General features: G+C 42.6%; 1 protein-coding gene across 6 annotated transcripts in view; it reads left to right on the forward strand.

The window, feature by feature from the left end:
• Window positions 1-25,311, forward strand: part of NTMT1 (N-terminal Xaa-Pro-Lys N-methyltransferase 1) — a 261,140-nt gene that overhangs the window by 99,903 nt on the left and 135,926 nt on the right. For 2 of the 6 annotated variants that reach the window (XM_044058775.1, XM_044058776.1), the window contains exon 2: window positions 12,703-12,884. The exons of 2 other annotated variants lie outside the window; for them this stretch is intronic. In XM_044058775.1, coding sequence (XP_043914710.1) covers window positions 12,723-12,884 — 162 coding nt within the window. In that variant the 5' untranslated portion in view covers window positions 12,703-12,722. Of the gene's footprint in view, window positions 1-12,664; window positions 12,885-25,311 lie in introns of all 6 variants that reach the window. 2 more of the 6 variants (XM_044058773.1, XM_044058774.1) reach the window with 1 other exon arrangement.

Raw genomic sequence — 25,311 nt, forward strand, 5'->3', positions numbered from 1 at the left:
TTTGTAGTTATTTTTTGTTCTAAACTCATTATCTTCGTTATTTAAGTTTTTGCCTTTATTAATTTGTTCTGTGTTTTCTTCTCTTGTAACAATTAATTCCAATACATATTCTTTAATTATTTTGTATATTCCTTCTTGCTGTTTTATTTGCTTATGTTTTTTATTTTTTAACTCTTATTTTTCCTTCCGTTATTATTTCACTCAAGTATGGTGCTACCTGTTCTTTCTTTCCTTATAAACAATATTTTTGTTTATATAACAAGTTGTTAATTTTAATTTGATTAATTTTATGTATTTCTCTTTCTTTTTCATAAAAGGAATTTTTCTTTTCTAATAAGTCTCTGAATGTTTTTGACTTAATATCTTGCATCTCTATTTTTCTTTTCTTCTTTTCATCCTTATACATTCTAAAAACACTTCTTTATATTTCTGTGTAAAATTAAACCACCAAACAGTCCACTTCTCATAAAACTCTCTCATATTCATACGATTTTCCTTAATTCCATAAATTCTTTTTCTTCTAAATTTAATTCGTTTTCATTCATTTTCTTTATTCCTTTTCCTATTCCTAATCATTCTTCATTTTCATGTACTTTAACCCATATAGCCACATGATCTGAAAATCCGGCATATATAATTCCTTTATTTTTAACTTTTAAACTATCAAATATTAAAAATAATCAGTTTCTGTCTTAATTTCATTCAATTTGTAGGTACAGCGGTTATTCACCCATATACTTAACTTTCTACTTCTCATAATTTCTTATACCATTTTAACATCACAATTGCTTTTATTTTTTCTTAAATTACAATTAAAATCACCCACCACTATAATATCCATATTTACTCATATCCAGGAACAATTTTAAACATCTTTTCTCTCTTTTTTGTTACATATGCATATTAAGCTGTAACTCTGTACACATATTTTTCCATCTGAAGTCTGTTACTGTAATTCATCCTAGTTCCACTATAGTTTCATCTAACATTTTAATGCTTTCTTGACAAAATATACATATGCTCGAGCACGTTTCTTTCCCCATGTTCCAAACTACTGCACCATTCCAAATTTTTTTTCTGTTTGTTCTTTCTTCCTCTGTTAATAACCTGATGTTCATACTATTCACATTTAAAGCTAATATTTTCAGCTTTTAAGAACAGTTAGTATAATAAAAAATGTTTATCCCATTCCTTTCTTATTTTCTGTAAGCTTTATATTTTTGAATTTTCTTTTCCATTCTCTAACTCTTTTTCCCTACCAAATTATTTTTATTTCTTACTGTACACCACCCAGTTTCTTCCTCACTTGTCTCCTCAGTTTCCTTTTCCTTGTTACTTTAACTTCATGTACAACCTCTTTCAGTCACATCTTTGTAGATTTTCTTGTAAAACACATTATTCTGTCTCTTTCCCCTGCATAACTTCAGTTTCATTTTCTTGCACATTCATTCACATTCTAGCCATGAATGACCAGTATTGCCACATTTTTTTCACTCTAAATCACATTTTTTTGCATTATGCTGTTTTACTACACAAATGGCATCTTTTTTTATCACATTCATTGAATAAAATCGTTTCCACAAAAATAACAAGTCTTTGGTTGACCCCTGCATTTCACAAAAATCCTATTACCATGAACATTAATAATACTAGGTGCATGCATAACATTATCATTTTCAGTGTTAATCCACATTCTCATCACCCAGTCCGCATCATATATTTTTGTAGTGTCCATTACTTCTTTACATATAGTTAACAAATGTTATTTCAGTTCTTTTGTTCAACTTCCGTTTTAAACTGGATCATTATTCTTTTGTGTGTGTGTGTGTTTGTAAAAAGCTTGCACCACATATTCTGACCATGGATAAATATTTTTCTTTTGCTCATATGCACCCAAAAAATTTTCCAAGGCCTGCCCAGTCTCAAATATCAAGTCACAAAAAGTCTATTTATTAATTAAAATAAAAGCTCTAACCTCTTTTGCTTTGACACCCAGAGGTGTTATGATAGAGTCCCAAACCTCATATCTGTCCACACTTTCTTCCTTTTTACTGCTCGCGTGTACTGTATACTTCTGTTTTTTTTATTTCTTCTTTGTTCCTTCTCCAACAGTTTGTACATACGTTTTTGTCTCTGGAACTTTTACTGGCACAGTCTCTCTCCTTCTTTTTCTACTTTTTCCATGATGGTGCTTCATGGAATTGCTGCTCCATATTTTGGCTCATTTTGGTTTACCATTTCTTCCAAATAATGATCCAGCACCCCCTCCCCGATTGGAGGGTTGTAATTATGCATTTTTCAGAGACAACTGTCTCTCCTTCAAATAATCTCCATTGAAAGTTTTCCTCTGAATCCATCTCCGTTTCAGCTACAGTCTGCTTTTCCTCCAATATCACTGTTTTTTCTGCACCCTCATCTTCAGAAAAAAATGCGTGGTAGTGATTCCACCATTTCAGCTACATTTTCAACAACTTTCAGTCCAGTTTCAGCAAAAGCTGACTCAGATATGTTTTCTTCCTGTTCCTCCTGGCTGCCTCTGTGCCTGGACAGGAAACAGTAAGTCAGGAGCTGTAACACACAAACCCTTCCCCTAACTACCAAGAGTAGGGAAAGTTCCCTGATGCCCTTGCCAAATTTTTCCTTGTAATGTAAGTACTACCATGGTTTTCTCCTAAAAAGAGGCAACTAGCCCGGTGGAACTAACCTGATCCACAAAGGATAAATAAATACAAATTAAATAAAATAGCCTTGCTTTTGGGTTTAAACATGCAAGAGTATTTGAAATTCGAGTACCTAATCAACAGCAAGCTAGCAAACATATTGATAGAGCTATGTTGTCAAAGAAGATAAAGTTGGAAAATTGCTGACTGTATCTGCTGGGCAGGTAACAGCATAGGAGAGTCACACTTGTATGTACTTTGCTATCTACAGTACCCCAGAGTGTGTAGTATATCTAGACTAAGGAAATGATGCTGAAGAACAGATGCTTCTGCAGCATTGCAATAAGACTTCTTTTATGTTCTTCCTTTATTAAGGAAATGTTTTGCTTATAGGTCACTACTCTTTAGAAGTGTATAAACATTAAATGAAACGTCAAAAGCATGATAGAAATACTCCTTTTTAAATCCTGTGTATTTGACTGTACCTCCACCGCATCAACACAGGATATACTTAATCTTTGAAAAGCTGGGTTGGCAAACATCTCATCAGAGCTGTAGCTTACTTTAGCCATTTCCTAATCTTGGGCCCAAAACGTCCTGTCTCTGAGTTTAGGGATGATAAATAAAGGTCTCCATCTTTAAACTGTATCAGACCAGTTGCTACCAATGCAAACTGCTTGCTACAATGTACATTTGTTACAGTTAGTTGCTGGTCATGCCCCTTGCACTTGGGATCGTTTCCTGTTCGTCCCACCTTAGCTACACGTCTGTACCCCATTCCTTAACAATCCTAGCAATTAGCATAGTGTGTTACTACCTTATCTACAGCAGGTATTTTATTCAGGGGTTACCAATTAAATGGGGAGGAGAACAAAGTAATGCATGGAATAGCATGTGCTGGGATATCAGGGAAAAGTAATTGTCAGCTAATCCGTTTTGATAATTTTTTTGTTTTTGCGCCTTTGTATGTACTGCAGCTCTAAATGCCATTTGGAGAATTATCCTGCAGTCAATAACATTGTAGTAATTTCTTTACTATTGTAGCAAAAATACAAGAAGTAGAAGTGAAGGCTCTGTTCCTGAAAGGCAAAAATAGCCATTTGCTGTGTTATTTTTACTTAAAATGTATAACTGTATAGTGAAGTATTGTGCATCCCTAGAAAAGGTTATGGTAGCTGTTGTGTCAGTAACTGGCTTGTACCACTGCGTTGACACTGTTTACATGTAACATTTAGTTGCATCTTGACCTAGCATTGCTAAAGTCATCTGCTATGTTGAAATTAAGTGCATGTATATTTGAGACAGAGTGAAGAAAACAGACATATCGCATAATCTTAGAACCTTCTACACAGTCTAGAGACATCATGGACCCAATCAGTAGTACTAGCTGCTTATGAGATGGTCTTTCGTCTGTCTTTTGGCCCCACCAGTCAGAACACGAGCAGGTTTGGACTTGCCTGTTGTACTGTCAGTACATGTACATCCCCAACTTCCCCCATGCTCTGTACATGTAGTGCATATATCTTGGGTTGTGTCCAGCCTTTATATTATACAAATTATAAAATACTTATTCTCCTGGTCAGCAGTTGCTGTGACTCCTATTCCATGTATAGTAAATAGAGCTCGTCACCTTCTGATGTGTTACCCTCTTCCCACCACCTATTTTCTGTGAAATGGAGAATAAACTCTTAATTCTAAGTAAAGTATAAAATATGCATCCTGCTTTCCCATACCTGCCGTTCTACATAAATAAATAAAAAGATAAAATAAAATACTAGTCGTTAGGGAGCCTTAGCCTCCCAACCTCCTGCTTAGTTCATTAGCATATGTTTTGTATTCCTTCAGGACTGTGGTACACTATACATTGTTTAGTATAGCATGCCCTGGAAAGTTTTTTATTGTGTGTGGAAGGTTAGTTGAGTGACTGACTTGAGTTTGATAATGTATTGAGCCCCCTCCACCACACACATACACCTGATCCTAATTACAGTAACTGTTTACCCTATAGTAGAGGCCTCACTGTTCACCTGAGACCATGTCACCATGCTGTACACCACAAAATATGGCGTTCAGCCTGACCAAATGTTAACAGGACACTAGTGCACCTCTGTGGTAGATTTACAACGTATATAGCAGAGTAGAATGCTCTTCAGTAGAATTGTGCTGTGATTTAGTGCACAGCATCATTCAGAAAGACATTGTTTTCTTGCAGCTTATTGCTTTGTGGTCTGGGGATACTGCAGTGCATTGAGCTTATACATCAGAAAGCTACTGCCCCATCCTGTAATATCTCACTGTGCTTACAAGCCGTATTACCATCATCCAATAGTATCTCAGTGTTTAAAGCCGTAGTACCATCATCCCACAGTGTGACTTAGTGCTTTAAAGCATAGTACCATCATCCCAAAGTGTGACTCAGTACTTTTTTAAAAATGTAGCCTGCTACAACTCTTTACTGGTGCCATTTTGTAATCCCTTCGGCCTTACCCCAAGGCCAAAGGGGGGAAAATGTGGTTCCGAAATCTCGCAAGTTTTTCTCCCAACAGCAGGAAGATTCCCGCCCAGAGGCAGAGGGCGGGAAATTTTTCAGGGAGCATGGCGCCCAGAGGCAGCAGAGGGCCCCGCAATTCTGGAGACCGCGAGTCCTTTCGTGGCTCTTCAGCCTCCCACGACATGAGGGATTGCCCGGCTGTGCTGCTCGAGCCAGTCGGGTGTCATACCAAGCACCTAAAAGCCTGGGAGTCAATCACTCAGGACAGATGGGTGCCCGATAATTGCCGGAGGTTACACCATCGCATTCAAATACTCACCCCCTCCATCCAAGAGAATCCCGGACCCACCACCCAGTCAAAGGGAAATAGCAGCCGCAGAAGCTTCAAAGCTGCTACAAAGGAGTCATCCAACCGGTCCCCACAGACCAAATCGGATCAGGAAATTACTCCCAGGTTCTTTTAGTGCCAAAAAGACAGGGGACCTGAGACCAATATTGGATCTCAGCAGACTGAACCTATCCGTTCACGAAATCCAAATTCAATGGTCACGTTGCAATCCATTCTCCCGTTGTTGGAGAAGGATGTTTGGATGTGCTCCATAGACCTCAAGGACGCCTATTATCACATACCGATACATCAGGCGTCCAGGAGGTATCTGCGCTTCAGCCTGGGGAGCCAGTCATTACCAATTTTGTGCTCTGCCCTTTGGTCTCACCACAGCCCCCAGGGTGTTCACCAAGTGTTTGGCAGTAGTGACGGCTCACCTGAGGAGCCTTGGATTCCAAGTGTTTCCCTATCTCGACGACTGGCTCCTGACTGCCACCACCAGGCATCTACTTATGGACAACCTCAAAGCCACCATCTCCTGGGTGTTTCCTGGCATTACATTCAATTGGTCAAAGTCTGTCTTGCTGCCCTCTCAGCGCATAAAGTTTATAGGAGCAGAGATAGACTCAAGATTGATGCGTGTCTTTCTTCCGCCGACAGGATCCGAACCTTACAGGGCCAAGTTCAAGCTCTGATCTCGAGATCCAAAGCCCCAGCCAGGATGGTCCTACAGGTTCTAGGCTCAATGTCCCACGGTACTTTTAGTTCCTCTAGCAAGGTTACACATGAGGATTCTTCAGTGGCTCTTATCAACTCAATGGTCCTTTCAAGATCTCCCTCAATCATCACATCATGATTACGAAATATGCAAAGGGACCTGCGCTGGTGGCTTCAGACTTCCAACTTAGATCAGGGCAAACCTTTTGTTCTCCCCTCCAGCGGTTACCCTGACGACAGATGCCTCCCAGATAGGGTGGGGGGCATTGTCTGGGCAGGCTAGTTCAGGGCTCCTGGCTTCCGGATCAAGCTCTTCTCCACATCAACGCAGTTGGAGATGAGGGCTGTACTTCTATCCCTACAGGCCTTACACAAGTTCCTTCCTCAGGGTATCATCGCCATCCACACAGACAACATGTCGGTGGTTTGGTATCTGAACAAACAAGGAGGGACCAGATCGTATCCCCTTTGCAGAGAGGCCATGAGAGTGTGGGAATGGGCTGTAGCTACCAACCGCTTCTTGGTAGCGACCCACATCCCGGAAAGTCAAATGTATTGGCCCGGACAAATTAAGCAGGACAATTCTCTCTCACTTAATGGTCTCTAAACCGCACAGTAGCAGCCCAGGTTTTCAAGAGATGGGGACGCCTGCTGCGACCTATTTGCGACTCCACAAAACACCAAGTGCCAAAGGTTCTTCTCCTTGATTCCACATCAGGAAGTACCGCCATGGATGCTCTAGCTCAACCCTGGCCAACAGGGTTGCTTTATGCTTTCCTCCAATCCCACTCCTTCCCAAAGTCATTCAAAAAGCTTCTCAGCTAAGGTCTTCAATGATTCTGATTGCCCCATACTGGCCTCGTCAGATATGGTTTCCTTACCTGAAAAAGCATGTGGACGATCCGTGGACCTTAGACCTGATCCCGATTTGCTAATCCATCAGTCGGGACATTGGCATCAGTCCCTTCAATCTCTGAAATTGACAGCTTGGCTCCTCCACTTCCGACCTTAGTCAGAGCCACACACTAGACCCGAAGTTGTTCACATTTTGTCTTCAGCCCATAAACCCACCACTAACAAATTGTACCTCAGTAAGTGGAAGAGGTTTGCTATCTGGGCTCAACTCAAGGGCTTAGACCCTATCACTGCTCCTGTCCCAGAGGTTTTGAAATTCTTAACATCCCTATTTAATCAGGGATCTTCTGTCTCAACTATTAAAGTTCAACTAGCTGCTATCTCTAAATTCCATGAATCCACGGATCCTCCTTTGATGAGCAGCAGGCTATGCAAAACATTCATTAAAGGTGCGAGTCTGTTAAGACCACCAGTATTTCATCCTGCACCCCGTGGGATCTTGATTTAGTGCTTTTGCATTAACATCTCCCCTTTGAACCGGCTGCTACTTGCGAATTAAAATATCTGTCATGGAAAACGGCATTCTTAGTGGCTATTACTTCAGCAAGAAGAGTCTCAGAGCTTCAAGCCCTGTCTATTAAACCACCATATCTCATTTTCACAAAGATAGAGTATCTCTTAGGCCTAATCCATCCTTTGTCCCAAAGGTCTGCTCTAGTTTCTGTCTTCAACAATCTCTAGAACTACCAGTTTTCTTTCCAAAATTCTCTAATGAGGCAGAATACACTCTCCATAAATTGGATGTTCACAGGCAATTACGCTTCTATTTAGACAGGACCCAGCAACTTCGTAAGTCAGACCAGTTGTTTGTGTCCTTCTCAGATAATAAATTGGGCCAAACCATCACAAAAGCTACAATCTCAAAATGGATCAGAGATTGCATAACTCAGGCCTATTCTTCTTCAAATAAGCAACTTCGCATCATCTATCAAAGCTCATTCTACCAGAGCTATGGCTACTTCTATAGCTTTTCATTCTAAGCTCGCTTATTTCGAAATTTGTGCTGTGGCTACCTGGTCCAACCCGCACACTTTCATTTCCCACTACAAATTGGATGTGGCATCTAAAGGACGAGCTTCATTTGGTTCCACGGTACTCAGGAGTGTTTTCCAGTGAGCCACCCAGGATTCAGGTGCTAGGGACGCTGTCCCATCATTCAGAATGTAGGCGAGATAGGATCACATAACATCTTTTAGTTATGTACTCACCATAACTTCAGATGTTTGGGATCCATCTACATTCCTGATACTCCACCCTCCTTCCCCTGCCTTGCAGATCAGAAGAGATAGAACGGTTTTGAGCTCCACTGTTTTTATCTTGTTTCATCTGACGATGTTATATAAGCAGGGTATGCATGTGTGCATGTATGCGGACAAACTAGATCTGGGGGACTGTTGGTGGTGCATCCTGGGATATAGTAAGCTCAGCCAATAAGAGACTTCGCTCTTTGGCATAAGCGTGCCGAGTCGGAGCCGAGGGATCGGCTCCGAACCCATCATTCAGAATGTAGGCGAGATGGATCCCAAACATCTGAAGTTATGGTGAGTACATAACTAAAAGTTTCATTTTCTTGCACATTCATTCACATTCTAGCCATGAATGACCAGTATTGCCACATTTTTTTCACTCTAAATCACATTTTTTTGCATTATGCTGTTTTACTACACAAATGGCATCTTTTTTTATCACATTCATTGAATAAAATCGTTTCCACAAAAATAACAAGTCTTTGGTTGACCCCTGCATTTCACAAAAATCCTATTACCATGAACATTAATAATACTAGGTGCATGCATAACATTATCATTTTCAGTGTTAATCCACATTCTCATCACCCAGTCCGCATCATATATTTTTGTAGTGTCCATTACTTCTTTACATATAGTTAACAAATGTTATTTCAGTTCTTTTGTTCAACTTCCGTTTTAAACTGGATCATTATTCTTTTGTGTGTGTGTCTGTTTGTAAAAAGCTTGCACCACATATTCTGACCATGGATAAATATTTTTCTTTTGCTCATATGCACCCAAAAAATTTTCCAAGGCCTGCCCAGTCTCAAATATCAAGTCACAAAAAGTCTATTTATTAATTAAAATAAAAGCTCTAACCTCTTTTGCTTTGACACCCAGAGGTGTTATGATAGAGTCCCAAACCTCATATCTGTCCACACTTTCTTCCTTTTTACTGCTCGCGTGTACTGTATACTTCTGTTTTTTTTATTTCTTCTTTGTTCCTTCTCCAACAGTTTGTACATACGTTTTTGTCTCTGGAACTTTTACTGGCACAGTCTCTCTCCTTCTTTTTCTACTTTTTTTCCATGATGGTGCTTCATGGAATTGCTGCTCCATATTTTGGCTCATTTTGGTTTACCATTTCTTCCAAATAATGATCCAGCACCCTCCCGATTGGAGGGTTGTAATTATGCATTTTTCAGAGACAACTGTCTCTCCTTCAAATAATCTCCATTGAAAGTTTTCCTCTGAATCCATCTCCGTTTCAGCTACAGTCTGCTTTTCCTCCAATATCACTGTTTTTTCTGCACCCTCATCTTCAGAAAAAAATGCGTGGTAGTGATTCCACCATTTCAGCTACATTTTCAACAACTTTCAGTCCAGTTTCAGCAAAAGCTGACTCAGATATGTTTTCTTCCTGTTCCTCCTGGCTGCCTCTGTGCCTGGACAGGAAACAGTAAGTCAGGAGCTGTAACACACAAACCCTTCCCCTAACTACCAAGAGTAGGGAAAGTTCCCTGATACCCTTGCCAAATTTTTCCTTGTAATGTAAGTACTACCATGGTTTTCTCCTAAAAAGAGGCAACTAGCCCGGTGGAACTAACCTGATCCACAAAGGATAAATAAATACAAATTAAATAAAATAGCCTTGCTTTTGGGTTTAAACATGCAAGAGTATTTGAAATTAGTACCTAATCAACAGCAAGCTAGCAAACATATTGATAGAGCTATGTTGTCAAAGAAGATAAAGTTGGAAAATTGCTGACTGTATCTGCTGGGCAGGTAACAGCATAGGAGAGTCACACTTGTATGTACTTTGCTATCTACAGTACCCCAGAGTGTGTAGTATATCTAGACTAAGGAAATGATGCTGAAGAACAGATGCTTCTGCAGCATTGCAATAAGACTTCTTTTATGTTCTTCCTTTATTAAGGAAATGTTTTGCTTATAGGTCACTACTCTTTAGAAGTGTATAAACATTAAATGAAACGTCAAAAGCATGATAGAAATACTCCTTTTTAAATCCTGTGTATTTGACTGTACCTCCACCGTGCATCAACACAGGATATACTTAATCTTTGAAAAGCTGGGTTGGCAAACATCTCATCAGAGCTGTAGCTTACTTTAGCCATTTCCTAATCTTGGGCCCAAAACGTCCTGTCTCTGAGTTTAGGGATGATAAATAAAGGTCTCCATCTTTAAACTGTATCAGACCAGTTGCTACCAATGCAAACTGCTTGCTACAATGTACATTTGTTACAGTTAGTTGCTGGTCATGCCCCTTGCACTTGGGATCGTTTCCTGTTCGTCCCACCTTAGCTACACGTCTGTACCCCATTCCTTAACAATCCTAGCAATTAGCATAGTGTGTTACTACCTTATCTACAGCAGGTATTTTATTCAGGGGTTACCAATTAAATGGGAAGGAGAACAAAGTAATGCATGGAATAGCATGTGCTGGGATATCAGGGAAAAGTAATTGTCAGCTAATCCGTTTTGATAATTTTTTTGTTTTTAGCCTTTGTATGTACTGCAGCTCTAAATGCCATTTGGAGAATTATCCTGCAGTCAATAACATTGTAGTAATTTCTTTACTATTGTAGCAAAAATACAAGAAGTAGAAGTGAAGGCTCTGTTCCTGAAAGGCAAAAATAGCCATTTGCTGTGTTATTTTTACTTAAAATGTATAACTGTATAGTGAAGTATTGTGCATCCCTAGAAAAGGTTATGGTAGCTGTTGTGTCAGTAACTGGCTTGTACCACTGCGTTGACACTGTTTACATGTAACATTTAGTTGCATCTTGACCTAGCATTGCTAAAGTCATCTGCTATGTTGAAATTAAGTGCATGTATATTTGAGACAGAGTGAAGAAAACAGACATATCGCATAATCTTAGAACCTTCTACACAGTCTAGAGACATCATGGACCCAATCAGTAGTACTAGCTGCTTATGAGATGGTCTTTCGTCTGTCTTTTGGCCCCACCAGTCAGAACACGTAGCAGGTTTGGACTTGCCTGTTGTACTGTCAGTACATGTACATCCCCAACTTCCCCCATGCTCTGTACATGTAGTGCATATATCTTGGGTTGTGTCCAGCCTTTATATTATACAAATTATAAAATACTTATTCTCCTGGTCAGCAGTTGCTGTGACTCCTATTCCATGTATAGTAAATAGAGCTCGTCACCTTCTGATGTGTTACCCTCTTCCCACCACCTATTTTCTGTGAAATGGAGAATAAACTCTTAATTCTAAGTAAAGTATAAAATATGCATCCTGCTTTCCCATACCTGCCGTTCTACATAAATAAATAAAAAGATAAAATAAAATACTAGTCGTTAGGGAGCCTTAGCCTCTCCCAACCTCCTGCTTAGTTCATTAGCATATGTTTTGTATTCCTTCAGGACTGTGGTACACTATACATTGTTTAGTATAGCATGCCCTGGAAAGTTTTTTATTGTGTGTGGAAGGTTAGTTGAGTGACTGACTTGAGTTTGATAATGTATTGAGCCCCCTCCACCACACACATACACCTGATCCTAATTACAGTAACTGTTTACCCTATAGTAGAGGCCTCACTGTTCACCTGAGACCATGTCACCATGCTGTACACCACAAAAATATGGCGTTCAGCCTGACCAAATGTTAACAGGACACTAGTGCACCTCTGTGGTAGATTTACAACGTATATAGCAGAGTAGAATGCTCTTCAGTAGAATTGTGCTGTGATTTAGTGCACAGCATCATTCAGAAAGACATTGTTTTCTTGCAGCTTATTGCTTTGTGGTCTGGGGATACTGCAGTGCATTGAGCTTATACATCAGAAAGCTACTGCCCCATCCTGTAATATCTCACTGTGCTTACAAGCCGTATTACCATCATCCAATAGTATCTCAGTGTTTAAAGCCGTAGTACCATCATCCCACAGTGTGACTTAGTGCTTTAAAGCATAGTACCATCATCCCAAAGTGTGACTCAGTACTTTTTTAAAAATGTATTTATTTATTTTTGTAACTCGAAACTGGGCACCTTTGGGCATTGTAGCGTGGGCTGCTACAACTCTTTACTGGTGCCAGCGTTTTGTGAATCACTGCTGCTCATCCCGGAGGTCTAGGAGCTTATGCTCATGGAGTTATTAGTCTTTGTTCTTTGCGTGAGACTGAGGTTATTTGGCAAAGAATGTAGAAGACCAATTAGTTTTTCATTTAGGTGATTGCTTAGCTTGAGAGGAGAAAGTTCTGTGACATGACCATTTTGCAGTATACAAAATGTTATTTTAAGTAGGTCAAATGAGACATTTTATGGCTTTATTTTACAGATCCAAGTCCTGACTTTGCTGTAACCTGTATTTCATAGGATCACAATAGCTATCTATCATGACAAGTGAGGTGGTAACGGATGAGAGCACATTCTATTCCAGGGCGGAGAGTTATTGGAAGGACATTCCAGCCACTGTAGATGGTATGCTGGGTGGATATGGTCATATTTCAAGTATTGACGTCAACGGCTCCAAAAAGTTTCTTCAGAACTTTCTAGGGGTAAGTATAAGAAAGGCATTTTCCCCAGACTGTTGCAAACAAGCACTTAGTATAGGTGGTTGGTACCAAGAAAATGAGATTATTATGTAAGTAGCTGTTTCTAAGTAATAGCTCCATAAAATTATAAATTGTTATAGTTCACCTCATTTTTGAAATGAATGCAAGTCAGCAAAGGCCGCAAACATACCTAAGCTATCTCACCCAGTATGTTAGCAATGCTTCTTCTCCTGAAAGCTGAAATATTTATTAAAATTGTCCTTTTTTGGAGGCTTTGATTTATCCAGCAGAATACACTAATGTATTGCCTAAACAAATACTCATAGAAGAAGACTGAATGCAGGTGGGTGGAATAATCAATAGAAAACTTAAACGTCTGATAAGCAATCCAAGCATTCCAGAAACACAGGTACTGCAGAAGAGGTGAGAATAACCCAGCACAGTCAGTTTTGAATAATGTGCCAGATCATACATCTTCTGTCTTTTTTTTATGTCCAAAAGTGGTATTAAAGTATCCATGGCAAACATAACTTCCTTTTGAATGTATTTTGGTCCAGATCAGAAGTAATTGTTACTCTCTCTTGTGGAAGACACATCTGCACCAAAACAGTTTGTTTTTCATACCCCTTACAGGAGAGTGAGTAGGAACAGAAGTAGAAGGAATAGCTGTACTGAATGATGGAAGAGGGTAGGGGTAACTCTTTACATAAACAATGCTACTTACGTATTGCAAAAGTAGGAGCATATCCAGTTAAACTATTCAGCAGGAGATTTAACATTGGATGAGGCCATCCAAAATATGAATCTGTATATTGGTTTTATTACCATTTCACTGCAAAGCATCTGAAAAATCTACTCTATTATTGGGATAGCATAACTCTCATGAAGCAGACTAGACCCCAGGAACAGAAAGAATGGCACAGTGGTTCATCTCCTTCAGGAAATTTCTGGATGTTGACTTATTAAATCTGTAATTTTAAACACAGCTTAGCATACCCTGTATCCAATCTAGTAAACAGGTTTGTGCAATAATCCTATGCCCCTAGCACTTAGGAACAATCTGTAATTCACCCATTACTTAAAAGAGACAACTCTACTGAAATGCCCAGCTATAGACTATTTGCCATCATATCTTCCCTATCTACAGTTCTAGAAAAATGTTTGCATAGACAAATAATCCAGCACCTTAATCTCTGCAGCCCCACCTGGATTCTGTCCTCATCACAGTCCTTTTGCAAAATTTTCATGTTTCTGTTTCCCTTCTTCAGAGCCTGGGGTTCACAATAAACTTCAAAAAGTCTTCTCTGACTCTTTCTCAGGATCATGTTTTTCAAGGTTGGAGGGTTCAGACAGTACCTGTGCTGGCATCCCTGCCTACTCCCAAGACCTTATAGCCAGGGAGTTTCTGAGAGCTCTGGGTTTCATGGTATCCACTATTCCTATGCTCCCTCTGGCCAAACTCCACATGAGAAAGTTCCACTGGTTTCTGAAGTCAGTTTGGCTTCAACATACACATCCTCTAAATTTTGTAGTTTCTTTTCTTCCTTGTCTCAAGAAGGAACTTCACTGGTGGATCCAGCAGTTGTCTCTAAATCCAGGGCTCTCTTTTAATCTCCCTCTTCCCTCTCAGGAGCTGTTCACAGTCACTTCGGACATGGGATGGGGAGCAGTTTTTGGCTCCCTAAAGGTACAGGGGGTGTGGCCGCCTCTTCAGAAGAGGAAGCATATCACTGTCAAAGAGATGAGAGCTGTTCTGCTGGCTCTTCAAGCTTTTCATTCTATTTTCTCCCCAGGACCTCTCAAGGTATCTACAGACAATACCACAGTGATGTGGTATGTAAACAAACGGGGGGAACAAGATCTTACCTTCTTTGCTGGTTGGCTCTCCTGGTGTGCGATCTTGCTGTCCAGTATTAAGTGACTGTTCAGACACTTTACATTCCCTCAGGTCAAAACATTGTGCCAGACACTCTGAGCGGGTTCTAAACTCAGTCCCATGAATGGATGTTTCACAGGGATGTGTTTCTGGTTATTGTCCACCAGTGGGGTACTCTTCATTTAGATCTATTTGCCTACCGTCTAAACAGACAACTTCCTCTATTTTGTGCCAGAGTCCCAGGTCCTCTGGTGGACACCCTCTCTCTTTCTTGGAAGGGGATGTTTCTTTATGCATTCCCCTCCCCTTCCTGTCATTCTAAATGTTCTGTTCAGAATTTAACAGGACTCTTCCAGAATCTTGTTGGTGAATCCCTTTTGGCCGAGAGAGCATTGGTTCCCGCTTCTTCTGCATTTAGCCAAGGGCAGTCATCACAAGTTAACTCGCATTGTGGACCTACTCACACAAGACAAGGGATCTCTCATCCATCCCCACCTGTCCACTCTTCAGCTGACACTGTGAGTGATAGGATTTTGATTCCACATAGACACCTTTTTTCAGAGGATGTGCTTAAGGTGGTCCTGCAGGAGGCCAGGAAACTCAGTAGTAGTAAATCCTGCTTGTACAAATAGAAGAGGTTTTCTGTTTGGTGTCTTTTTCGTAATTGGATCCACTTACTGTGGATGTTTCTTTGGTTCTTTTTTATTTGTGTGAGTTGCTCAGTGCTGGTTTGGCCTATTCTTCTGTTAAGGCCCACTTATCAGCTGTCTCTGTTGTCTGCCTTTGTCTCCTCATTTAGCTTCTAGATTTGAAGCTAAACAGTTCCTTAAAGGTGTCCTTTGTATTAGGCCTGTTCCTCCTCCCTGGGGTCTTAATTTTGTTTTGGAGAAGTAGTCTCAGGCTCCTTTTGAGCCTGCTGCTTCAGCTTCCTTTCAAGATTGCTTTTGGAAGACTGTTCTTTTGTTAGCCCTTACTTCTGCCAGATGGGTGTCTGAGCTTCAAACCCTTATGGCTTGTCCTCCTCCTTTGGTGTTTCATAAGGACACACCCTGTCCTTACTAGCTAATACTCCTTTTATGCCCAAGGTGGTTAATGAGTTGTCACTTAATCAGTCTAGTTTTTTGCCTAATTTTTTTCCCTTCTCCACAATCTGCCTGTGAGGGTGTTACTTTGGATGTGCATAGACAACTCAGATTTTATTTGAATAAGACAAAGTCTATTAGAAAGTCTGATCAGTTGTTTTTTCCTTTCATCCTACGTCTCTAGATTTAGCTGTACCCAAGCAAACTGTTTCTTCTTTGATTTTAAAAGGCTATTTCTTTTTATTATACTTATAGGATCATAGGAAGTTACTAGGGTAATGGCCCTAGGGCCCTTAGAAAACTAGTGAGGTTCTTCCCCATATTTCCATGATCAGCACCTATTGCCCCTGTCCAAGAGGGATACAGCTAGAACCCCCGGGGGGGGGGGGGGATTTACAGTCACCCATCTAATCGTCCAGATTGTGTTTGAAGATGGCCCATGAGGTGCTCTGTTTGACATGAAATGGGAGTCTGTTCCAAAGGTTTGGTAACCTCTGGGAGCAAGTCTGTCCCTCCAGCAGGTTTTATTAATGTCACATATTAGGTTAAGGTCTTTAGAGCGAGTAACCCATATACCATTTGACTTTTGGATATGAAGCACTTCCAGTTACGCAGGGTCAGAGATTGCCTTATATGCAAGGCAGAGATCACCTCTGGTAGTCTGTATGAAACAGAATTTAAGTGACTTATGAGGAACCTTTGTGGTTTCCCTAATTGCTGCAGATGCTTAGAAAGGTACAAACCAAAAGGGGTGCTGTACTCTGTTATTAGCCCGATGAGGGAAGAGTACAGGAGGTTATAACTTCTTTTTTTTCCTGGAGGCAGTGCCCTTACTTACGAGATGAGCAATGTAGAATGCCAGGCTTACCACAATGGAGATATGGTGGTCAAAGGTAAGGTTGCTGTCAACCTGTGTACCCAGGTCTCCCACCACTGAGTGCATACTTAAGATGTTGCTAGTGATGTGGTTGTTAGCAGGAACATTGCTTTTATTTATTTTATTTATATATTTTACATTTGTTGACCGGGCTAGTCCAGCTGGATATATGTCCATTTTCAGTGGAGGCCCGGGGAGAAAAGCTCCAACGGTATTACAAGTAATTCACAGAAACAGGCAATACAAGGTAAAGATTATAAACACATTGAGTCAGAACATGAGATACACATGCAGACAGGCATAGTCATAGCAGGAAATTACATAAACAAAGTTTAGTAGATATTTGCCATACAAATTCTAAAAATATAAGTATATAATATGGAGAAAGGTGAAAAAGAAAATAATAAAAATATTAATTTTTTTTTTTTTTTTTTTTTTTTTTTTACATATGTCTATAGGATGTTGTGTGAGGAGGAATTAAGGAGAAAAGGAAAAGGAAGGTTAATCTGGGTTGTTACAGGAACAAAGCCAGTGTTTATTGAGATGTGTTTTCAGCTGTCTTTTAAAGAGTGGAAGACTAGACAAAGATGAGATATCAGATGGCAGTTTGTTCCACATTTTTCCAACAGAGTTAGAAAAAAGGCTGTCACCTGCAGAGTTATTGGGTTTGGTAATATTAACCAGTAGTTTGTTTGAAGAGCGTAGGTATTTCAAGTTATTATAAGGCGTAATGAGGTTAGAGAGAATTGGTGTTTTAGAAGGCTGATATAGAATTTTGTGAGCAGTTAAGAGCTATTATTTCACTAGCCAAGTTCTTCCCCATATTTCCATGATCAGCACCTATTGCCCCTGTCCAAGAGGGATACAGCTAGAACCCCCCGGGGGGGGAATTTACAGTCACTTTTAGTGAAAGTAATGATAATACTTTTTGTTTGCATTGAGTTTAAGGCCATGACTTTGGCTCCAATCATTTGTTTGTATAAGACCAAGAACAAAAGAGCCTTCCTTCTTCTGTAAAGGCTCACTCTACTAGGGCTGTAGCTTCTTCTGGTGCTTTTTCCAAGGGTTTGGATAATAATTGTATTCTTGAGGCAGCTACTTGGACTTTTCTGCATACTTTTACCAAGCAATACAAGTTGGATGGCATCTCCAGATCTAGAGCTGGTTTTGCTAGGACCATCCTTCTTGGGTTCCTAGAGGGCTGTGCTGGTCCTTCCACATCCCAAGTTTCTTCTTGACCTTTAGCACTCTCCCAAAGGTTAAGAATACTGCAACATGTGAATGAAAGGACATAGTACAGATGTGTAAAATCTTAACCATAACAGTAGATGTCCTTTCCTTCACTGTTGCAGCACTCCCTCGCTCCTCCCCCTGGTCCATTTCCCTCCTGAATGTACTGGTTACCTCTTGGTTTATCTTGGACTGGTATTATCAGTTCTGAGGATGGTACATCTGTATGTCATCTTTATGTCCTATGCAACGCAAAGAGCATACTTCTGACGTACACCATACCTTAAAGCAACAGTAAGATTTTGTATACTGGCTAGACGTTGGGCTGCCAAGGTAGGGAATTTCAGAGGATATCAACTGTTTATGGATTTTACACAAATGTACTTTTCTCTTGCTAGAACAAATTGGCATTGAATACCGACTTGTTACCAGATGATAAGGAAAGGAAAGCGGTGGACTATCTTGGTAAAAGATTTTCCTCTTCCATTTTATCTTTCATAATCTTCAATTATCAGGTCTGTATGTAGAAATTAATGATGTTATGTGGTCCAATCTCGCCTACATTCTTACTCACGGATACTCGGCTCCAACTCGGCCAAATTTTTATTTTCTAGCACGAAGTCTCTAATTGGCTGGGCTAAACAGGTATCCCATGTTGCACTGCTCCATAGCCCCAGATCTCATTTGTCGCTCGTGTAGCTAGGACGTGGTCTCACTTGGCTGTGGCTAAGTACCTTTAAAACTTCTTTTTTCTCTCAGAAAATTGTGGTTTTTCAAACAAAAGCTATTTTAATAGCTATTTTTCCTTGTTCGTTGTTCTAAATTTGTTGTGAGTGTTTTTGGGTATCCCTTCTGTTCTGGCGGGCTAGGCACGTTTAAATTAGAGGACCTAGTCCTCCTTATTTTGTGTAAAGTTTATTTCTGATTCTTTTCTGTGTAGAGAGTAGTTTTTTTCACTTGCTTTAGAGTGTGTGTAGACTCCCAAAGAACCGTTTGAATTAGAGGTTCTTTGGCTGTTTGTTGTGACAGTAGTTTCCCACCTTGCCATTTTTTCCAGGTTTCTGTGGCTTGTGTGTTGTTTTTGGTGTACCAATATCTGTTAAGATGTCTAAGTATCAAAAGGAACATAAACCTTCGGGTTTTAAGAAATGTTCCAAATGTAACTACAAGATGTCCATTACTGATGGACATTCCGTTTCTGTATACTGCCTAGGGGCAATTCATTTACAAGAGTCCTGTAGTGTTTGTTACGCCTTCAGTCCGAGGGTGCTACAGGAAAGGAAAAACAAACTTATACTGAAGGATCTCCTAAAACCTTCTTTTGAGGAGTCTTTAGACTCTTTCTCGAGTACTCAGTCTAAGTCTAAGCCTTCTAAGGCGAAGAAGAGATCTCCGGCTCCGTCTGTCTCCACGGAGCCTCCGGAGAAGACTTCTAAACTGGATGCTACCCCCTCGGCTCCTCTGTCCTCGGGACCGCAGGAGATATCTGTTGTGCTGGAACTGACCTCTGCTCCAATTCTATTGGAACCCATTCGGAGCCGGTCGCCCAGTGTTTGGCATGGTCTCCAGACAGGAGATCCCAATCTCCATCTCTTTCCTCCAAATCCTCCAGGCTGTCTGATTTGGATGTGGATAGGGTGGGTCAGAGGCTCCTGCAGTCGCCGGTGTTGGCAAAATTATTTTCGGTTCCGACTCAGTCGGCTCCGGAGCCTGTCCCGATGCTTGTACCGATGGTTCCTCCTCCGAGCACTTCCTTGTTTTCGGAGCCGGAGTGCTCCGCTCAGAGTGATGTTCTTGTGCCGGCTCCGATACCCCTCAAGGGTTTATCGGTGCCGACGTCGGCTCCAACTATGTCGGCTCCGTCCTCTGCTTTCGGAACTTGGGTTTCCTTTGTCGGGGCCGAGGGGGATACTTCGGGACTCCTGTCGGTTCCGAGCCTCCCTCTCGGTGCATCGGCTCGGGGAACCCCGACTCCGGTCGTGGCCTCAGAGGCCGGTCGGTCCTCTGATTCGGGGGACCCGCCTTCGAGGCCATGAGGAGCGCACTGGCCAGATCTTCAGTTACATCACCCGGATTGATCATTCCGTCCCCTTCTACACCGGCTCGAGCCTCTGATGTCCCCCTATCAGTAGATGGCGGAGCCCAAAGGTCTGGGGATACCCCAATGCGCGGTCCCCAACTTCCTGAGGGCCCCTCGGAGTCTGTGCCTGAGGTGCCCCCAAAAAAAGTTGTGCAAGAGGAAGCACATAGACTCCCAGGACGAGTCTCTCACTTCTGATACCGACCTCGAGCAGTCAGAGGGGTCCCCCAGGTCGTCCTCCGATGATGTCTCTTTATCCGACATCCTGGAGATTTTGAGGCAGAGAGGAGACTGGCCGTCCAAGACCCCCTCTGAGGAGGAGTCTGTATTCCTTAAGGCTTTTGGTTCTCAACCCTCCACCCCCTGGGTGTCTCCACCCTTCAATGAGCTCCTGGACCTGGATTTAATTTGTCGAAGGGAGTGGGAGAACCCTGATTCGGTGGAACCAGTACCCAGACGACCTAATAAGTTTCTTTCAGCTCCCCCGGGGAAGGAGTTCCTGTCCAAAGGGGTTTCTGTAGATGCCATGGTGGTGGCGGCGGCCACTCAGCAGGAAGTAGCCGAGTCTTCTTCCTCCGTCCATCCTCCTAACAAGGAGTCCAGGAGTATGGACCAGTACGGGAAGTGTACCCTTTCATCAGCGACCTTTACCCTACGGTCGCCGAATTACCTTTGTCATTTTACTCGGCTCCAGAGAGATCTCCTTAAGGAGTTAGGAGATACTCTAATGGGTAACGTACCTGAGACGTTAGCGCAGACTGTTAACGCCCAGTTGTCTACCCTTGGTTCTATTGTCAACTCATCCATGAGGCCCATATCTTACGCAGCCGAAGGAGCGAGTAGGGCAGCTAGTTCAGGAGTAGCCATCAGGAGGCAAGCCTGGATGCACCTGTGTCACTTCGCGGAGGCCTTAAAGTCTTCCTTCACTGACACCCCCTTTGATGGGTCCTCACTCTTCGGGACCAAAGTGAAAGACACCCTCACCAGATGCGAGCAAGAGGGAAAGACCCTGTCTGCCGTAAGGGTCCATTTTTCCCTCCCTCCTAGGCCTTATCCCAAGGCTCAGAGAGGAGGGAAGATGTGGTTCAAAAAATCACAGAAGTCTTTCCCTGTAGCTCAAGGTGAGTCCCCCTCCAGAGGCAGAGGAGGGGGAGGCTATTCTGGAAGACGTCGTCCCAGGGGCAGAGGAGGCTCCCGCAACTCGGGAGACTGTGATTCCTTTCGCGGGTCTTCCTACCATCATTCCTGATGTGTTGCCCGACTGTGCTATTCCGGAGCCAGTCGGGGGCCGCATTTCGTTGTACCCGAAAGCCTGGGGAAGCATCACCCAGGATCGATGGGTGCTTCGAATAGTTACCGGAGATTATACCATCCCCTTTTTATCAGAGCCCCCTCCATTCAAGAGAATCCCAGACGTTCCACCCAGTCAAAGGGATCAAGCAGCACTAGAAATCTCAAAGCTGCTGGAAAAAGGAGTCATCCAACCTGTCCCCTCAGACCAAATCAGATTAGGGACTTACTCAAGACTCTTTTTGGTGCCGAAAAGAACAGGGGACCTGAGACCCATTCTGGATCTCAGCTGACTGAATCATTATGTTCTGAAGTCCAAGTTCCGAATGGTCACCCTCCAGTCCATTTTTCCATTGCTGGGAAAAGAAGTATGGATGTGCTCCATCGACTTCAAGGATGCTTACTACCACATCAAAATGGACAGGGCATCCAGGAGTCACTTGCGCTTCCGGCTGGGAGCCAGTCATTTCCAGTTTCGTGCCCTGCCCTTTAGTCTCACCACAGCCCCCAGGGTGTTCACCAAGTGTTTGACGGTGGTGACGGCTCACCTGAGACGTCAAAGATTCCAAGTGTTTCCATACCTGGACGACTGGCTCCTCACTGCCCCCACCAGGCATCTTCTCATTCGAGCCAGGGAAGCTAACATTACCCTCTGTCAATGACTAGGAATTACCTTGAACTGGGGAAAGTCTGCCTTGCTGCCCTCACAGCGTGTCACATTTATAGGCGCAGAGCTAGACACCGTTCGAATGCGGGCGTTCCTGCCCCAAGAAAGGATAGGAGTGTTGAGTCAAGTTCATGCATTGTTACCCCTCAAGAAAGTTCAGGCCAGATGGGTTCTCTAACTCCTGGGATCCATGGCAGCCACCATCATGTTAGTGCCTCTAGCCAGATTACACATGAGGCTTCTGCAGTGGCTCCTCTTTGCCCAATGGTCCTTTCAGGAATTTCCCCTTTCCCACTTGATCCTACTCGCGGATCGGTGCAGTCAAGACCTCAGTTGGTGGCTATGCTCTACCAATCTGGACGAGGGAAAACCGTTTGTTCCTATGTCACCTGTTGCCACGGTGACCACGGATGCCTCCCAGATGAGGTGGGGGGGCATTATCTTGGCAGGACGGTCCAAGGCACGTGGCAAGATCACGAGGTACATCTGCGCATCAGTGTTTTAGAGATGAGAGCGGTGTTACTGGCGTTGCGAGCACTTTAGAGCTCTCTTCCTCTGGGAACGATTGCAATTCACTTGGACAACATGTCCGTTGTGTGGTACCTGAACAAGCAAGGGGGAACCAGATCTTATCTCCTGTGCAGAGAGGCCATGCGAGTGTGGCAGTGTCTTCCCAACGGTTTCTAGTGGCAACGCACATTCCGGAGAAGGCCAATGTGATAGCAGACAGGCTGAGCAGAGCTATTCTGATGCCTTACGAGTGGTCCCTGAACCGCCGGGTTGCGGAACAGATTTTCAGCAGGTGGGGGCAGCCTTGCTGCTATCTTTTTGCCAATCCCCTCAAGGCCAAGTGCAGCAACTACTTCACACTGATCCACCCACAGGGGGAGTCACCCAGGGATGCTCTAGTCCACGATTGGCCCCCCGGTCTGCTATATGCTTTCCCTCCATTTCCTCTGTTACCAAGAGTGATTCAGAAAGCCATATTCTCGGGAAGAAAGATGATTCTAATTGTCCCACACTGGCCTCGCCAAGTCTGGTTCTCCTTTCTTCATCAATAAGCAGTGGACAGTTCTTGGATTCTGGACCCAGTACCAGACCTATTGACACACATGGGGCAGTTCCATCCTTCCCTGTGGACCCCCAGGTTGACAGCCTGGCTACTCCACTTCCATCGTTAGTCAGACTTCATCGTTTTTCACCTGAGGTAGTAGACATTTTATCCTCTTCTCATAAGTCTTCCACCAGGAAGATTTATTCCAGCAATTGGAAAAGATTTTCTATTTGGTCTCCGGCCCAGGGACTGGACCCTTACACAGCCCCAATTCCTGCTCTTTTGGATTTTTTATCCATGCTCTTTCAGCAGGGTTCTGCTCCTGCTACCATTAAGGTCCAGCTGGCTGCTGTTTCCAATTTTCATACCTCTTACGAGCCCTCTCTTATGGCCCATAAACTCTGTAAGGCCTTTTTGAAGGGCACCTTGTTACTCCGGCCTCCTGTGTCAGAACCTATCATGCCATGGGATCTAAACCTTGTTTTGAAAGCTCTGACTTCCCCACCTTTCGAACCGGCTGCCACCTGTGAATTAAAGTTTCTGTCTTGGAAGACTGCCTTCTTAATAGCCATTACATTAGCCAGACGGGTGTCGGAGATTCAAGCTCTGTCCATCAAATCCCCATATTTAATCTTTCATAAGGACAGGGTTTCCTTGAGACCTAATCCGTCCTTCCTTCCTAAAGTAACTTCTACTGTTAATCTCAATCAGCTTATTGAGTTGTCAGTTTTCTTTCCTCAATTTTCCAATAAGGCAGAGTTTAAATTTCATCAGTTGGACGTACACAGGCAGTTACAATTCTACTTACACAGGACAAAACAACTACGGAAGTCTGACCAACTGTTTGTGTCTTTTTCAGAAAGTAGAGCAGGTTCCCCTATTTCTAAGATTACAATTTCCAGATGGATTTCGGATTGTATTTCTTTTATCTATTCGTCAGCAGGCAGAAATCTACCATTCCCCGTCAAGGCTCACTCTACCAGGGCTGTTTCCGCTTCGATGGCTTACCATTCCAGACTATCTTTTGGATGATATTTGTGCTGCGGCCACGTGGGCTTCTTCACACACCTTTATTACTCATTAGAAATTAGATGTGGCTTCCTGGGGCCGGGCTTCTTTTGGTTCCACAGTTATCAGGAGTATCTTCCTTTGAGCCTCCCAGGATAGAGGTGCTGGGGATGCTGTCCCGTGAGTAAGAATGTAGGCGAGATTGAACCACATAACATCAAGAAGTTATGTACTCACCATAACGTTCGATGTATGTGGTCCATCTCGCCTCACATTCTTACGTACCCTCCCACCTGCCCCCCTCCTGGAGGATCTGGAGGCGATAATTGGTCTTGAGTACCCTTCAATATTAGTTGTTTTTTCTTTCCTACCCTGGATAGTGTTCTACCTTTCTGGATTGTTCATAGGTAGGTACTAGGCTATTGGCCCTAGGGTCTATATAAGCCTAGCCAAAGGTACCCTGGCTTTCGCCACCCAAGAAAATTATTTTCCTGTGCCACTGTCGAGCAGAGCCACAAAAGTGATCCCCGGGGTGAATTTCCTATCTCCCATCCAATCATCAAGATTTTTCTTGAACAGTGCTAATGAGGAGCTTTGTTTGATATAGATAGGTAGTTTGTTCCAGAGTATGGGAAGTCTCTGGGACAGGAATCTATCCCTCCAGCATGTTCTATTTATTGTGGTGACAAGGTTTAGGTCCCTAGAGCGTGTAGCTCATAGGGATTTGGGATTTCTTTAAGTGGAGCATGTCTAAAAGCTCTGGGTTTGACATAGCTTTGTGTGTTAGGCAGAGATTGCCTCTGAGTAGGCGATATGCAACGGAGTAAAGCTGCAGTTTTTTGAGATGGTCTGCATAGGGCATCTCTTTGAGGCCGGTAATCCTCTTTGTGAGGTATTTCTGTGGCCTTTCCAGTTGTTGTAGATGTCTTGTGAGGTACATACCAAAAGGGGCATTGTACTCTATAATGGGTCTAATGAGTGACAAATAGAGGGGAACAATGACCTCTTTTTTCCTGGATGAGAAACCTTTTGTGATGAGGTGTGCCACATAGAAGGATTTCCTGACTACTGTGGCGATGTGATTATCAAAGGAGAGACTACTGTCCACCTGTGTCCTAAGGTCTCTTATCACACTTTCGGTGTTAAGTAGACTACCACCTATGTGGTAGTTCATGGGTACTGAGTTTTTACCAAAAGGAATGACAATGCACTTTTTGGCATTGAGCTTGAGGTCATGGCTTTGACACCAGACATCTGTCTCAGCAA

Source organism: Protopterus annectens, chromosome 16.part0, assembly GCF_019279795.1.
Source record: "Protopterus annectens isolate FY-2018-M chromosome 16.part0, PAN1.0, whole genome shotgun sequence".
In the NCBI taxonomy this organism is placed as follows: domain Eukaryota; kingdom Metazoa; phylum Chordata; order Ceratodontiformes; family Protopteridae; genus Protopterus; species Protopterus annectens.